The 18,171-nt window shown below is 33.7% G+C and overlaps 1 protein-coding gene across 4 annotated transcripts in view; it reads right to left on the bottom strand.

Annotated features, from left to right (window-relative positions):
* SLCO1B3 (solute carrier organic anion transporter family member 1B3) overlaps positions 1–18,171 on the bottom strand; it is a 60,138-nt gene that overhangs the window by 9,060 nt on the left and 32,907 nt on the right. For 3 of the 4 annotated variants that reach the window (XM_082742226.1, XM_082742225.1, XM_082742224.1), the window contains 9 exons: positions 16,019–16,151; positions 12,536–12,657; positions 11,069–11,215; positions 10,777–10,875; positions 10,282–10,512; positions 9,067–9,231; positions 7,659–7,854; positions 4,059–4,224; positions 2,292–2,476 (listed from right to left, as the gene is read on the bottom strand). In XM_082742226.1, coding sequence (XP_082598352.1) covers positions 2,292–2,476; positions 4,059–4,224; positions 7,659–7,854; positions 9,067–9,231; positions 10,282–10,512; positions 10,777–10,875; positions 11,069–11,215; positions 12,536–12,657; positions 16,019–16,151 — 1,444 coding nt within the window. The remainder of the gene's footprint in view (positions 1–2,291; positions 2,477–4,058; positions 4,225–7,658; positions 7,855–9,066; positions 9,232–10,281; positions 10,513–10,776; positions 10,876–11,068; positions 11,216–12,535; positions 12,658–16,018; positions 16,152–18,171) is intronic. The other variant, XM_082742227.1, reaches the window with a different exon arrangement.

The following is an 18,171-nucleotide window of genomic DNA, read 5'->3' as shown; positions in this document are numbered from 1 at the left end:
CTACACTATCACTCACCTTCCTCTCTATGGGATAATTCTCATCAGTGCATAAGCTTGCTATAATATCTAGTATAAACAGAAATCTTGAGGCCACACCCCTGCTAACTTACCATTCATTTTCTCTGCTTCTTTTTATAACACTCTACTCATAAAAATAATTTTCTTATTGGTTATCTACACTTCCCCTTCTTGCATTTTCTCTTGATCCTTTGCAAAGTAGCTTTCTCCCCCCTCACCCCATCTTTATGCATTTTTTTTTTAAGATTTTATTTATTCATTTGACAGACAGAGACCACAAGTACGCAGAGAGGCAGGCAGAGAGAGAGGAGGAAGCAGGGTCTCCGAGGAGCAAAGAGCCCGATGCAGGGCTTGATCCCAGGACCCTGAGATCATGACCTGAGCCGAAGGCAGAGGCTTTAACCCACTGAGCCACCCAGGTGCCCCTATGCATTATTTTTTTTAAGACTATCAGTGACAAGCACAAAATGAAATCCAGTGATGTCTTCCTAACCCTTAACTTCCACGACTCGCGCTCTTGGTTTTTCTCCAACCTCATGGGACCTCCTTCTCCGTTTTCTTCAATAGATTCTCCTCCTCTTCTAGGTTTCTGGAGATGGAGTGCCTGGACCTTGATTCTGAAATCTTGTTTCTATCTTTACTCAGTCCTTAGAAGATCTTAAAAGTGCCATAAATTTAAACAGCTTCTGTATGTTGCTGATTCCAAAATTTATGTCTCCACTTCTAATATTTCTCCATAGGCATCTCAGATTTACAGGGATAGAACAAAGTCTTACTTCTCCACTTTCTCCAAACTACCCTTCCCTAGTCTCACTAGTTTGTTCAACAGTACTACCATCTTCTCAAAGTCGGGCTAAAACCTTGGGATCATCCTTAAACTTTCTTTCTTACCTGCCATATTCAATCCATTAGCAAATCCTATTGACATTGCCTTAAAAACAGAACAAAGACTGAGATTCATAACACTTTCTATTTCCTTTACCATCCCAGGCCTCAAGCAAACTGCCATCCTTTGAAGAACTATCATAGCGTTCTCTCCTCCCTGTTTCCATTCTTACATACCAAAAACTTCTTCTCCACTCCAAAGCCAGAGTGATCTTCTAATTGGATAAGTCAGTTGTATAATTCTAATGCTCAAATGTCTCTGTTGGCTTTTCAGTACAATTAGAATAAACTCCAAAGTTGTTACCATGCCCCACAGGGTGTGTATTTTCTGGACCATGCTCTTCACCTGTCCCCACATCAGCATTGCTCGCATACTCATTTTTTTTCAGGTCTCTTATCAAATCACTTCCAATGCTCAATATCTCAATTAGTACCATTTATTTGCCCCCCCCTTATATTCTTAAGCTGATTTATTTTTCTTCCTAATCCTTAACACTTCTATTTTACACACTTACTTGCTTATTTATTGGTTCTTCCCTTCTACCCTGACCAGTCCCTCATCCCTCACCACCCCTGGAAGCTAGTGAAAGCAAGAACTTCATCACTTTGCTCACACTGTTCTGTCCTTAGCACCTGTAATTGTGCCTGACACACAAAAAGAATAGATTGAATCAGTGACTATTATCACTAATGCTTAGTCTAATTTTAATAACAGCCTTATGATATAAGCATTGGAAAATTATTAATAGGCTGAGGTTTATATTTTTATTCTACTGTCTGCTTCACAGAAGTTTTCTCCAATAAAATCAAAGGCTGGTGAAAGATTAGTATATGTTTTTGACAAGGGTAATGCTTAACGTAACCTAATTAATGACATTATAAAAGACATTAATGAAACAATGATCTCTAAAACATAAATGACATTATAAGTGTATAATATCATTAAAAATAAATATTTGAAATAAGATGGGATTGGGAGGGAGACAAACCATATGTGACTCTTAATCTCACAAAACAAGCTGAGGATTGCTGGGGGGAGGGGGGCTTGGGGGAAGAGGGGTAGGGTTATGGACATTGGGGAGGGTATGTGCTATGGTGAGTGCTGTGAAGTGTGTAAACCTGGTGATTCACATACCTGTACCCCAGGGGATAAATATATATTATATGTTTATAAAAAATAAAAAAGTAAAAATATATATAAATGACATTAATGAAACAATGATCTGTAAAACCCTCTTTTACCTTGCAAGAGATCCTAAATTGAAAAGCTAAGACTTACTAAGATAAAGAACAAAATACAAATTTGTGTTCCAAATATATTATAGGACATTATTAGGTGTATTGATAGTCTAATATAAATAAAAATGTTTTTAAAATGTCATACTTACTTAAAAATCAGCATGATAGTAGGGGTGCTTCCCATTGAAGAGAAAAAATAATTCACGACTTGCACCAATATATAGATATAAAATTTTTTTGTACATTGACTGTCTCTTGGGCATTCACCCAAAGTCACTGAATTATTTTTGTTCTGAACACCAGTTACTTCCACACAACTACAGTTATAAAACACCTAAAAAATAGTTTTTGAAATATTGCAGAATATATTTAGAAGATATGGCTGGTCTATAAATACATTTCATTATATTTAAAGAAGTCTCATCTATTCAAGCTAAATTATTTACAATGCTTAGAGAAAGTATTCTGAAAATACAGTTCTTTAATAGTTGAAAGGCAAAAAGTTCCTGGATTCCTAAACAACAACAACAAAATATTCAATTCGCTATTAACATTTAATTTATACCTAAATTAAAAATTAGGAAAAGATAGAAAAAAATTAATGTTTGAAACACTGTATATAATTTCTCATTAATATATGTTTCTTTAAATAAATTTTTCTCCCTCTCATTTGTAGTTTCTATAAAACACCTAGGTACTATTCTTAACAATGCTACTAAGTGTCAGGAGTAGGAAGAGAAGGGAAGGGAAGGATTACTAAAAAGATCCAGAAAATATAGTTTTGTGAGGGGCAAAATCTGGCAATAGGGCTACCCATTAGAATGGGTCCAAGCCCAGGACCCTGAGATTATGACCTGAGCCAAAGGCAGAGAGGCTTTAGCCCACTGAGCCACCCAGGTGCCCCAAGATATGAGTTTTTAAGTACGGTCCTTTGGTCACATTTGTGCAAATTCATGGCCTGGCTTCAAAGAATCCAGGTGCTTTATTCTTCAAAGTTCTCAGTGCCCTTCAACAATACAATTAGTAGCATTACGGACAAGAAAAAGATAGAAAAAGTTTGAAAATCAAAGACAGTACTGTGTGGTAGAGAGCAATGATCATAGCTGATTATACTAATGTTGGTGATAAGAAAATGGCCCAGGATATGGCTCCTCAATTTTGTGAGATACTCAGTAGATTGGAAGTGGAATAGAGAACACGATACCCAATCCCCAATTACTGGGAATAAACTCAGAGAATTAGGAAGAGCCCATAGTCTGCATGGAAGGAAATATTTTGAGTGAAGAAGGAAATGACATTTCTGTTGAAAATGTTAGGAATAGATAGGCAAAAGCCCAAATTATCTAGGATAGAAGTGCCACCCTTGGAGAAATCAAAATTCGAAGTCAAGAATTGGACAGTCAAAGTGAGCATGAAGTCTTGATTAATTTTTTGGAAAGTGAAAGTGTAGTGAGCCTAAAGATAAACTTGTCAGAACTACATACAAAATGGCATATAGATTTTTGTCCTGGAAAGGAAGGAAGTACTAACAAGTGGTTGGATCAGAACTTTCCCCTAATTTCCGAAGGATAAAGTACCTCTAATTTAATCTAATTAGTAAAATGAGGTGCTTCTTAGGTGTCCTAAATGCATTTAAATTCCAGAAGGTCATGTTCTAAATAAACTCAAGGAGGGAAAGTGGGAATAATCTCAAATGAGATTTAAGCAACAGGAAAACCTATCTGTGTTTCGAGCAGGATTTTACGTGAGGCTTTCATTTACACAACAGCACAGCCATCACAATGACAGACAATATTAGGAGTCTTTGTCTATTCTCTTTTTACTAGAGACCTTACTTACAGATTTGATAAGTAATTGTTAAATCAAATCTGTGATGTTGATCAAGGAGAGAAGAGAGAGTAAAAACAAATACTCACCATAGAATTTTTATAGCCACTTGAAGATTTGCATCCTGCTAGACAAGGTGACATGTAAGTTATTCCATTGTCTCCACAGACTGGTTCCCAGTGACTTTTATCACAATTGCAGTCTGAGTTGCAATAAGAAAGTGGTACATTTATATGAGATGCCACTGGATTATTTCTGGAAATATAAGGTAGACACATATCAAAAAGAGAGAGAGAGAAAGAAGAAGGAGGGAAGAGAGGACAAGAGAGAAAGAGGATGGGAAAGGAGAGCCAAGAGAACGGAGGAAAAGGAGAAGGGCATTAGGAAAGAGAGAGAGGAAGAGGGAGGCAGCGGGGAAGGTGAGAAACAAGGAAAACAATAGGACTTTAATGAGACAGTGAAATCTGATGAGTGATGATGTCAAAAAGGCATTTTTATATACTATTTATTAACTTAACACCTCCTATCCTACCCAGACATAAAGAGGTTCCATAAAATTTATATGAGAGGTCTTTGTGATTCTACTGAGAAATTACTCATTAAACAAGTCACTTCATTTCTCTGAGACTCCGTTTTCTCTTCAATAAGGTGATAGACTAAAGTTCTTCCCAGCTTACTGTAAAGTCTCAGGAATCTGTGTTCTTTAGTTCAAATTTAAAAATCTATATTTCAACTACATAAGAATTTCAGAACCCCTAAGGATCAATTTTTTAAAAAATCAAGAATAATAAAATTAGTTGAGAAAGACTAGAAATACTCTATACACTTTTTAAATGAAATGACAACATACTTTATATTGATTATCTGTAAAACACGGTTATATTTGTAAAATGTAATCTTATAATATGGCTAAAGTTTTAAAAATGAATTATTTGTATAATTAATTTTCTGATTATAGATTAAAATTCATAAAAATTCATAAAAATCTTGATATAATTGAGAAATTGATAAATTATCTTTGAATAAGGAAGTAATTTACATGAAGAAGGAGATTCAGAAATTTGTAAAGTCTCTTACCAATAATTTTACTAAAATGCATCTAATACCTAATTCTGTTTGGGAACATACAACTGGGAGATGTTAAACATAAAGATTGGGGCACCTGGGTGGCTCAGTGGGTTAAGCTTCTGCCTTTGGCTCAGGTCATGATCCTGGGGTCCTGGGATCGAGCCCCGCATCGGGCTCTCTGCTCAGCAGAGAGCCTGCTTCCTCCCTCTCTCTCTGCCTGCCTCTCTGCCTACTTGTGATCTCTGTCTGTCAAATAAATAAATAAAATCTTAAAAAAAATGATTAATGACCAAATCCAGACATTGCCATGAGATATTCCTGAGCTCATATTAGTTCTGCCACTTCAGGGTGTTGTGACTACTCTTCCTAAAATCAGCTTTGCCATTTGTAAGTCATAGATAATAACACCAACCACTTGGGATATTGGGGGAAAAATTCATATGGCAGTTTTCAAACCTTTTGTTCTCAGTAGCCCTTCATACTCTTAAAAGTATTGGGGACCTCAAAGGTTTTTTTGTCCAAGTGGGTTATACATATTGACACTGATAGCTATATAATCAGAAGTTAATTCTAAAAAATTTTAATACAGGAGGTGTCTAGGTGGTGCACTCATTTAAGTGTCCAACTCTTGATTCCATCTCGGGTCATGATCTCCGGGTTGAGAGATTGAGCCCCGTGTTGGGCTCTGAGCTCAGAGGGAGTCTGCTTGAGATTCTCTCTCTCTCTCTCTGCCCCTCCCTACCCTGGTCATGCCCTTTATATCTCTCTCTCTCAAAAAAAAAAAATTTCTTTTGATATATGAGAATATGGGATGCCTGGGTAGATCAGTGGCTTAAAGTCTCTGCCTTCAGCTCAGGTCATGATCCCAGGGTCCTAGGATCAAGCCTCACATGGGGCTCTCTGCTCATCAGGGAGCCTGCCCCCCCACCCCCCTGCGCCTCTTTGCCTGCCTCTACCTACTTGTGATCTGTCTAATAAATAAAATCTTTAAAAGAAAATACATTAGAATACACAAGCTCACATCATTAGAAAATATCACTATACACTCATGAGAAAAAAAGAATGAAAAAGGCAAATACCATCCTGGTATTATTATAAAAATAGATTAGGTTATTATTAAAAATACAATTAGAATGTGCTTCAGTAAGGTCTCAGGAACCCCCGTAGACCCTCAGATCACATTTTGAGAACCTCTGTACTAATTCATACTTCAAAAACTTACTCCTGTTACTAGTACTTCATAAATGTTAAATACATCAATTCTGTAATTTGCTATCATTAAACTATGAGTTTCATGAAGGCAGTGATCTTATTATAAATATTTTTGACCTTTAATGAGGCACTTGGTAAAATTTTATTGAATGGAGAGAATCCCACACAACTCTAGTTGCTTTCTTTTGAAGAGATGGCCCGGTTACTAGACTTATTTTTAGGCAACTGGCTCTAAAGCCACTCTAAAGCATGTCTGACAGCTTGGGAGCCCTTGAAACTACTGATGTGATGCAGCATCAGTTTGGAGTCATTGTATGACTACAAGTAAGTCAGTTCCCCTGGTTCTCAACTAATAAATGAAGAGGATATAAGAGGTTTGGGGCGTCATGATCTTTAAGGTTCTTTTACCTCAAAAGTTCAATGTTCTAAAGTACTGTGTATTTGCTGGAATGGATAATGGTGGATTAGAAGGAAGCTGAGAGATAATTCAAGGCTAGTTTGACAGATCTCCAAGAATAGGATGGTGTTAAGGTAAAGAAATGTAAGGAAAATTGACAAGTTCAAACTGACATCTCATAAGATCCAGAGTATAAATGCTCAGAGCCAATAATAAGCAGCAATTATAGTTACTCAACTGTTATCCAAAGATCTTTCCTTGTTGTCTGAATGTGAACCTTCCTAAGCTTAAATTATTGGCTATATTCAAGAGGTGATAAAAAAAAAATCTATACCAGACTCCTGCCCCTAATATGGGGTAGAACTATAGTACTAGGAATACTTCAAAAACATGATAATAACACAAAGTAAAGGTTTTATATGGTCTGACATACAATTATGTATAGGATATTTGTTGACTCTACCGCTAATAGCAATATTACCAGAATAAATAGTATTAGCTTGCAGGAAAGGAGAATTCAGTACAATATAAGGACGTGCTTTCTTATAAATGTAGTTATTAACCATTAAAATTAATGGTAGATAAGAATTGCTCAGTCACTTTTTGGGAAATGTTATTTATATTCCTCTTACAATGCAGTCAAAATTGTAGTAGTCAAGACTTAAAGTTTTGTAGTCTAAACTCCCCAATTTAACTCAGAATCTTAACACTGTTAGTTAGGTAATCTGTGTTCTCTCTAAGCTCTGTTCTCCCTACCTATGAAACGGGAGTAAAAGTACCTATCTTCATTATAGCACCCCATAAAGGATAACTATCATTATTACAACTTTTGTAGGCTTTCTTCTAGAAATAAAAGGAAAATTTTTTGAGATCTTTGACATTTTAAGATTTTGTAAATTGAAATTTCTCAAAAGAAAGTTTAGCTAAGATTTCTATCTGCACTCTTTTCCTTATAGTCTTTTACATTGGATAGTTTATACATTTTGCAACTAATATATTGATATATACAAACCCATCATAGGTCAAAGTTAGGCCAGCAACTGATCTGTTTTCACAAATTAATGCAAAATTTAATAGTTGAAATGTGAAAGCCAATACACTGGTACAAAAGGAAAATTTGGCAATTCCAAGCAAGGTAAGTTTGAATTTTTTAATAATATATCCTCCTATAAATATTCCAGTTGCAACAGTTGGTAAGGTTATGGTTCCTAGAAATAAAGGAAGAGAAAAAGATTGTGATTATATAAATACGGTTATTCTGAAATATCTTTATAAAGGAAACACAGAGTGCATCAACCAAATTCATCCCATCTTATTCCGTAAGTAGAAAGCTGATAGCCCTGGGTGGAGGTAGACCAGTGTACTGCATAGGAGAAAGAGAAATAATTTCTTGATGCCAATGCTGAGGATCTGGGTTCCCCAATAGCAAAAGTGACTAGGATATTTGAATGTATTAATCAATGGTTTTTATGAGGGACTTTTTTTTATCCTGGAAAACAGCAACAAAATTATCTTCCTGCCTGTAAGTCTTGCATCCTACCATCTAAAATCCTTTACACGCTGAACACTATATCAAAAACTAGTGATGTACTATATGTTGGGTAATTGAACATAGTAAAAAAGTAAAAAAATAAAAAAACAAAACCCTTTACATCTCCTCAAACAGCAACAACAAATTCAGGCTGGGAACATGACCTGGGAGTCAAACTTAACTCTCACAGTTTAAATTTTTATCTAAAGCTCAATAAAAGTATCCAACAAAATTATTATTTTCTTGCTAACTAATGACCTACTCACATACCACTTGATAAATTCAGTTCAATTTATCAAATATTTATTGAGTTTCTATAATGTGTTGAGTACTGTACAGGGTAACGTACTGCTCTCCCAAGAATCTCATACTGGGGGTGAGGAAAGAATGATGTAACAAAACCTTTTCTTATATGTCATTGGAAATAGATACTATAACAAAATAACTCCTAAAATATGATACTTATTTGAATTATATAGACATCAATGATGTGTTTAAGTTGATTTTTCTTTTGTCCCATTTTTTTGTATGTAGCTGAGTCCTGATTCAAAGTGCATGAATTATGAAATTATAATGATTAAATTACAAAAGGAATTGTCTCGGGATTTCAACCTTATAAAATCAGTTATGCAGATGCTATAGCTAAATATTCCACTCACACACAACTTTCTTTTAGGAATTCATCGTCTCAAAAATAACATGAGAGGCAGCCCCAAATACAGAGAAATGATGATGTTACGAGATCAACAGATTTGATAAAACTTGCAAAAGAATAATTAGAAATTATATTTGCTAAAATATAAAATTACCTTCACAAAGAAATGTCACTTGACTCTCAATTACTTGGTAGTATTTAGCTTATCAAGTGAATATAAATAATGTGTCTTACCAAGTAAAATGTTAGCCTCAGATGCTGACTGACCATACTGTTGCTCTATATATTTGAAGACATAAGTAATAGCACCAATATGGCTACTGGCTAGCAGTAATGACGAAAACTGTACTATAACATACAGAGGGTTGGTAAGGATGCTTTTCAAGGACTGGAAAAAACCTATAAAATATAAAAATAAGGTATTATAATACAGCTTAAATATAGGTTAATATATTAATTTTATAAATGTAATAAAAGTTATAAAAGATTGAAAATTACCTAAACATGTAACATAGAAAGTCAGAGTACTCTACATTCCTAACTGTCAACCATTTTTTATATTTTCCTTCATTTTCCCATATGTATATTAATATCTACTCAGTTTATTTTACCCCAAAATGAAATCATGCATGCTGTTTTACAACTTGCTCAGGTCACTTCATATTTATTCTTAGCACTCTACCATACAGCAGCATATTTCATTAATTCATTTATTCCTTCATTTAACAAATATTTGGTTTTCAACTGGGTCCCAGGCAATATGCTAGATGCTCAAGAAACCAAGGTGAATAGACATACAATGTCTCTTATTTGTTAGCACTTGATATTGTTATGTTAATAATAAATTTATTAAGTAAAAATTTACCTTAAAGACAGCATAATTCAAAGTTCACAAAAATGAGAAGACTAAAATTTAAAAAAATTATAAAGTTCAATTTAGTACCAGGACTCTGATCTGATTCCTAGTAGAGAGCTTTTCTACTATAAAATACTGTATCAGTAAATCTGGTAGTATTATAAATCACTTTTCTTATGGTGCAAGAAGAGGAAGAGAATAATAAAGTTGCATTTCAGGTGACATTATGACAATAATAGTACAGCAACTTGTGCCTACAAACAGGTGTGTAAGAAATTATAATTTCTGTTTGTGCTAAGAATTTTGTTATCTGGGTCTGTAATCAGAAGGTTAACCAACTGTAATAGAAGTTAAAAGTTGGAGGAATTTTTTAGAAAAAATAGTAGTATCAGAGTCTAGCAAGACAGAACCAGATGTAGTTATTTAGAGAGGGATGATATGGACTTTGAAACACCTGTCTCTATAGATCTCTAAAGGTTTCCATCAGATATTGTCAGAACTAAGCTTTCATTCCAATGGCAACAAAGAAATAGTTTCATCTACTTTCACTGAAATTAATAATTCCAAATTGATTATAAATGTGAAATACTTACCAGTAATATTTTCACTAACATGCTGCCCATGATTGGTCACGTTAGCCATTTGAGTCCTTTCTTCATTTGTTTTGAGCAAGTCCAAAGATGTTTCTTTCTGTGATTTATCCAGATTTTTGGGCAGGAAGAAGAACGGTATAGAAGACATAATAGATAATGTTCCAGCCACAAGGAAACCAAGCCACCAAGCACCAACCCAACGAGAGTCCTTAGGAGTTATTCTGATATTGCCTAGAATAAAGAATTAGAAGCAGCCAGGCAAAAAATCATTTTGCAATGCAATAAATTCTGAGCAATAATGATTGTTGTCCTTCAGAGATGAAAAAAGTAAACTATATTACATCAATTCAGAGATGCTATTTTTTTTTATTTTGCTCACACTTCATACACAAATAGTTGACAAAGGGCTATTGAAAAAGTGAATCAAATATTTGGAAGAATGGTGCCCTGTACTTGAAGAACATTATTATGTTACCTTGTTCTGATTATACTTACTGAGATCTACATATCCAATATCCACATACATTTTAGCAAACAGAGATCCCTGTATAAAGCCAATGATTGGACCAACCATTGATAGTGCATGCAAGGTACCTGAAAATATTATAAAACAATTTTATCAGATGCCAAGAATACATGGTTCTTTTTCAATATGTTTTTGAAAGTAACATTATACGTATCTAAAAGTATTTTTTTAGTAAGTAAAAGAATGAAGTTAGGAACACGATTATTTCAAGGGTAGACGCAGGGAAAGTAGTCATAAAGTCTAGTATTTTCTGTACATTACCTAAATAAAAAGAAGAATGTCCTTCTTCAGCAAAATCATCAATGTAAGAAATCCCCAAGGGTGCTATGGGGGTTTCCCCAATTCCACGGAGCATATTACCCAGGAGTACATATATCCATATATATGACCCAGACTCCTTTTCACAACCTATGTAGATGAGATAGTGTTTTATTTTAAATATTAATTTTAGCATTCTTATTAGTAACTCAACTACTTTAATGCCTTTATTATTTCATTTAAGATTTTTTGCTCTTTTCTAATTGTAAGAAGGATTCATATTCATGTTATAAAATTTGAAAATACAGAAAAGCAAAAAGTAAACAAGTAAAAATAAAATTATCTATAACCCCACCAAACACAGAGTTGTTCCTTGTGTTTGTTATATCCTCCACATTTTTAGTTCACATATAAATATTTATGTATTTTGTATGTACATAATATTTATGTACATTATATACTTAAAAGTCCAGCTCATATTACAATGTACTTTTTTATACTTAACACCATATTGTGTCAATTTTCCCATGTTTGAAGATTTCTTTTATACCAGAATTTTAATCACTGTATGGCAGTATGCTGAATAAAAGTTTTGTAATTTATTTAATCAATCCCTTACTTTTTACTCATGAAATATTTTTCTTAAGATCTTATTTATTATTGGATAGAAAGAGAGCAAGCATGAGTGGGATGAGGGGCAGAGAGAAAAGCTGACTCCCTGCTGAGCAGGGACCCTGAGGAGGGACTAGATTCTAGGGACTCCAGGATCATGGCCTGAGCTGAAGGCAGAAGTTTAACTGACTGAACCATCCAGGCACCCCTCATGAAACATTTCTAAGTTTCCATTTTGTTAAACAGGAACACCATGGCTATAATTATAAATAAATCCTTGTGTACATTCTTGACTATTTTCCTAAGTCAATAAAAGTAGAATTGCTGATTTAAGTATATTGCATATTTTTATTCTTCACTATATTGAAAATTATCTTTCAAAGAGTTAGAAACTTATACAATCCCAGCAATGCATAAGATGTCTTTCCCTCTATGTCATTCCTTTTTATTTTTGATAAAAATAGGTAGAAAATTTTTTTATATTTAATGTTTTTCTAATAGAAACATCTAAAGGTTAAAAAAAATTATGATCATAATTTGTATCTCAATAGGTAAAAAAAATATTTAATTGGTATAATAACTAGTGTTTTTCATAAAATTATATTTTTTACATATTTATACCACTCCCCTAATTTAAATGCATATATTTTTTGCCAATTTCCTACTGAAATATTCTTCTTTTCTTATTACTTCTTAAAAGCTCTTTATATGTTAGCATTGTTTTTTCTTATACACATACGATGCAAATGTTTTTCCTATTTTTAATCACTTTTGCTTATAAATATCATAGTCATTTTTACAGATATAATTAAGTTGACCAGTTTTCAAATATTTATTAGTGACACTATCAATTCTTACCTTTTTCTGCTACCTCAGGTGATGTTCTATTGAGTAACAAATTTTGATCAAATGAACAAGTTGATAAGCTTGATGTTAAATTTTCTGATGGATGAATAAGAGTTTCTTTAGAATACCTGTAACTGTAAAATATCACCAGATTTAAAATTTTGCTTATCTACTGAATAGTTACACTTTCCCAGACATACAGAGGAATTTTGTCACTTTAATTGCACAATTTTCTTCTCTAAATTATCAGAATCCTTTTTGTCAATTTCCCAGCCTGAATTTTAGGGGAAGTGATGGGTAAAAATGAAATGGGAATGCCCACTAAGACATATTATTCAATACTTCCCAGGAAAGGTGGACTATCATTCTAGGAGTGCTTATAATCTGTTCAAGATATGAAATACCTTGATTTCAGGTTTTGTTTAAAAAACAAAACAAAACAAAAAACAACCCCGCTGTGTCTATCCATCCATGAATTATCTTCAAAAGTGTTGAAGATAAGTGGTAACTTTCTGTTACCACTTACTAAATTTTAGAATGGCATTTTGTAAGTCAATCTACAAACATACCAATTCATCTACATTTTAAAAAATATTTTATTTATGTATTTTTTTGAGAGAGAGAGAGGGCACATAGGAGAGCACAAGCAGGGGTGGGGGAGAGAAGGAGAGTGGCAGAGGGAGAGGGAGAAGTGGACTCGCCACTGAGCAAGGAGCCTGACTGGGGAGGGGGTGCTTAATCCCAGGCCCCTGGGATCATAACCTGAGCCAAAGGCAGATGCTTAGCAGACTGAGCCTCCCAGGCACCCCTCATCTACATTTTTTTAAATCAATAACCTGTTTGGTCTTCTTTCACAGATATTCATGCCCTCCTCCTTCTCACATACACTCAACTTTCTGAGTCTACAAAACTCAGTTTTAAAAAATTTTTGTCCAGTTTGATGAGGAAGAACTTAATAACAACAGAGATGGAGCTAGAATAGGGACAAATGCTGATCCAAAGATGCTGAGGTGTCCTGTGACCCTCAAGGGCAACCTACTGTGAGCCAGGCACTGCGTTCAGCTCCAGAGAACTAGAAATAAAACACACAGCTTTTGTACTCAGGGTATTTTTACTCTTTAAAATAAACATATATAATAAAACATGGGTAAGTTTAATATAACAAGTCCTGAGTTGTCACAAAGGCAAAGGGTATGATTAGCTTTCCTTGGAGGTGGGAGAGGCGGTGGATTATAGAATTCATGATGAGGATGACATGTGAAATAAATCTTAGTAATGGATAAGAGCAAAAAAAAAAAAAAAAAGAATGGATAGGAGTTAATTAGGTAGACAAAGGAGGAAAATCATTCACGGTTATAGAAACACCATGTGCAAAAATATAACATATTATGACACATTTGGAAAACCACAAACCTAGAGTGTGGTTCTCCACCGCAGAGAACAGAGTTAGATGAAGCTAGAAAGACAGTGAAAACATATGTAAATGTGTTTAGATATTACTCCATAGGCAAGAGGCATTCAATATTTTCAACTGTGACCAACAGTAAGAAATACATTTTTCATCACAACCACAACATATGCACACACAATCAGAAATATATGTACAATCAAAATAAAAGTTTTGCAGAACAATGTTTGTTCTCACATTGTATACTCTTCTATTTTATTCTATCCTCTACTCTCAAAAATTGTTGATTTTGATAATCTGAATTGATTTATTGGTCTATTCACAGTTCAGAATCTGACACTTGAAAAACATTGCTATAGGAAATTGGAAGATGTAAGCAGGAGTAAAATAATTAGATTTGTGTTTTAAAATAAATATTTTAGTATAGAATATGAGTTAGAATGGAGTTGAGACTAAAGGCAAAAAAATCAAGACCAGAGATGTGGGAAGCTTCAACAAAGTTAGGAACAATAGGGATGAAAGAAGGAAACAACTTTGACAGAGAGGAGGTAGAATAAGCAATATTTGGTGACCACTTGCCATGTGTATTGAAATAATGAAAGAATCTACAATGAGCCCCCTTGTCTTTGGTTTCAGTTCCTTGTGGCTAAATGGGTCATTTTTGAAAGAGTGAAAAATCTGAGCCAGTTTTGGCACAGTAATGAATTTGGTTTTGAAAATATAGATGGGAAATTCTTATTGGATGTTAGGCAAGAGATACCCATGAGGTGATTGATTATATGGACCTGAGTATAAGAAAAAGTCAATATATGTGATTGCTACATTTAATGCACATACTTCATACAAATAATCTAGAATGAAAAATGAAGAAGGTTGAAGAGAGAGCTTAGGCGATACTGACATTATGGTGTTAGCAGCAGAATAAAACAGTGGGCATGACAAAGCCACAAATATAGGAAATAAATCAAGAAACATAATACAATGAAAATAAAAAGAAGCAGTACCAGGAAGAAGAAAGTACTTATGAGGGTCAAATAAAGGGGGGTGGGGAAGGAATTACTGTTGGCTTTGGCAATGAGTAAGTAATTAATATTTTTAGCAGAAACAGTTCATTGTCTCTCAATATCCATTATTCTCTCCTTCCATTGTAATAGAAGTTTGGATTTTTAGCTAGGAGCATGGCAATCTGGAATAAAGTCTAGTTATTACATTGTCTTGATATTTGAATGTGAGATGTAACAAAGTTCTGGTCAATGTGAAGTTAGCAGTACTTCTGAAATACTGAAAATACTTCTTAAGCACCAGCCAGCATGCACTGTTTCTTCTTGTTCTTCTTCCCTTCTTTTATCTTGTTGCATGAAATAACATCGTCACAATTTGGAACATGAGGTTGAGGGCATGCAAGGCAGAGCAATACAATAAAAAAAAGCAGGAACCTATCATGCCTGGTCTGGCTACATTACTTTTTTATGTAGAAAATAAGCTTCTATCTTATTTAAGTCATCACCATTTTGGGTTTTCTGTCATTAGCATCTGACTCTAATCGTAAATAAACCATGACCTTAAGAACAATACTCTCAACAGAAATGATAGTGGGTTAGGTGATAAACTTTTATTTTTTGAAGATTTTATTTATTTATTTAATAGACAGAGATCACAGGTAGGCAGAGAGGCAGAGAGAGACAGGAGGAAGCAGGCTACCCATGGAGTAGAGAGCCCAATGTGGGGCTCGATCCCAGGACTCTGACCTGAGCCGAAGGCAGAGGCTTTAATCCACTGAGCCACCCAGGCACCCGGTGATGAACTTTTATTGAGTATAAATAAAATCTTATAGACAAAGACATGAAGTATATGTTATACCAAAAAGTCACAAAAATGCATTTATTTCCTAGGAAACTGTATATCTTCCTTTGTGCTATTCATATTTCAAAATCAACAAAAGCTATGGCTGACAAAGCAATAATTTAGTTATAACATAGAAAATATACTTCATTTCTACACATGGTTAGTGGGTATTCTTCTCAGAAGATGATTGCTTAATTTATAAGTAAATGATAATTAATGACATAGAGCTGTTTAACACTTACTATCCCATAAAGAAATGTGGTAAAGCAGTCAAAATACTTCCAGTTCCCATAATGAAGCAACCAATTCCAATTATCTTTGGTCTGTGTAGTTTGGATCCAAAGTAACTCACAAATACAATCACAAGCAAATTTCCTAAAAAGAGAATTAAATTATTTTGATATGATTCACTATCACAAACAATGCCAGTACAATTTTGTGTCCAAAAGAATGGAAAGCCCCAGAATGAATATGAATAGAGCACAAGACATGGTGTTTTTCCCCAAAGATCATGTAATTTAATTCAGGAGATGAAAGTATTTACATTAAACTACTCACTGTAAATTTATATGATGTTAAGAAGAAGAAGAATGAAATTTAGATAGGAAATAAAGTACCTGAATAACTTGGTCTTATTAATGAAGCAAAATTTTATTAAAGAATTGGGAGTTGACTGAATTGTTTTTGACTGGAAATAAAAAAAAGCAGAAAATCTTCCTGACCTGAGAGAAAGGTGTTCACTCAAACATTTATTAACTCACTCCTACCACTCTTTAAATTCCTAGTAAGTACCTGCCATAGAGCTAGTAACTAGAAATATAAAGAAGGGAATAAACCATAGTTTTTGTCCTCCAGAAACTTACATACCAGTGATAAAAATAAGTAGATGAACAGAGGTGCTACTGGACAACAGAAAGGAAAAGGTAGGGGTTACAATAAAGTTTCCTGGAGGAGAAGCCACTTGAGATGTAATGTAGACATAAGTTATTTAGATTAAAATGGAGAAGAAGAGCATTCCAAGTCAAGAAGTAATGACCAACCTGACTCACCTGGAGCTACATGTATAATAACAAATAAACAACAACCAAGAATTACTGAACATTTGATGGAGGGAAAAAAGCATGTAATAACAGCACCAAAATGAACTGGCAGATAAAGTAACCCATGGAGAAACCATTAAATAAAGAAACTAAAAAGAGAAGAACCTGAAAAGAAGCTAGTTAGTCTCTCTAGAGGTAAAAGGGTAGGTTGCATCTATAAAATAAGAACTGGCAGACAAGAAATAAGAGAGCAATAAATAACTTCTGTAAATTAAAAACACTATTAAACCATGTACATTTTGGGACTGGATAAGATGGAAGATGGTATCAGAGAAGACGGATGGAATGAACATAAGTAAAAAAGTAGGATTTTAGACAGAAAAAGTTAAAGGAACAAAATTGTTAGGAAATTTCATATTTATCTTATATATGCTTCAGAAGAAAACACATAAAAAAATGGGGGGGGGGAACAAATTTAATAATAGAAAAAAAATTCCGTTAGTTAAAGAAAGACCTAAGCCTTCAGATACAAACTTCTATATTTCTCCTGCATTAAGTAATGTAAAATAAACAAACCTGATATATGTTGGTATAATTTCTGAAATTCAGGGATAAAGAGGAGGTGCGTGACAATGACATAGATAATAATTTCTTATATGTAACACTGAATATTATAAACCAGGTTAATGTTTTAAATGTTCTGAGGAAAAAAGATTTTAAAATTTTAATTCCAAAATCAGACAAGTTATTACTTGAATATAATGGTAAAGTAAATACATTTTCCAACAAGCAAGGGCTTGGAAAATATGTTTTTTCAATTCTTCCCATGCAAAAAATAACTACTTGAAGATACACTTCACAAAAACTAAAAAAAACTAAAAACTAAGTTAAAAAAAAAAACTAAAACTAAAACTCTTATAACTTGAGATCTTAAGTTATAAGATTCAGTTAACAGTGGTAAGCAAAGAAAGTAGTAAAACCTAAAGCCATGCCCACATAATTGCTGTTAAATAGCACAAAGTTTAACAAAAATATTAAGAATCTGTTCCTCAATAAAAAGAGACACATACTGAATTAGAATTTAAAGCTAATTAATAGTTCAAAACTAAAACTTTAGGTGATTTCATTAAATCTCAGAGGTGGAAGAATAAAGGACATGCGGGGAATAATAACCTCTTAGTCATAAAAAGACAGAATTCATTATAAAAAAAAATAAATGGGTCTTCCTTTATACAATTATTTTTAAAAATATTCAATAGCTAATCTGTCTTAAAATAAGTTAAATGAACAGCAAACTCATTTGTAATTAATACAACAGACATAATTTTGAGTCCCTTTGAATCACTGAAGAGTCT

The sequence above is a fragment of the Mustela nivalis genome (assembly GCF_964662115.1).
Source record: "Mustela nivalis genome assembly, chromosome: 7".
NCBI classification, from domain to species: Eukaryota; Metazoa; Chordata; class Mammalia; order Carnivora; family Mustelidae; genus Mustela; species Mustela nivalis.
The sequence above is the reverse complement of the archived record's forward strand: the minus strand, read 5'-3'. Positions and strand labels throughout refer to the sequence as shown.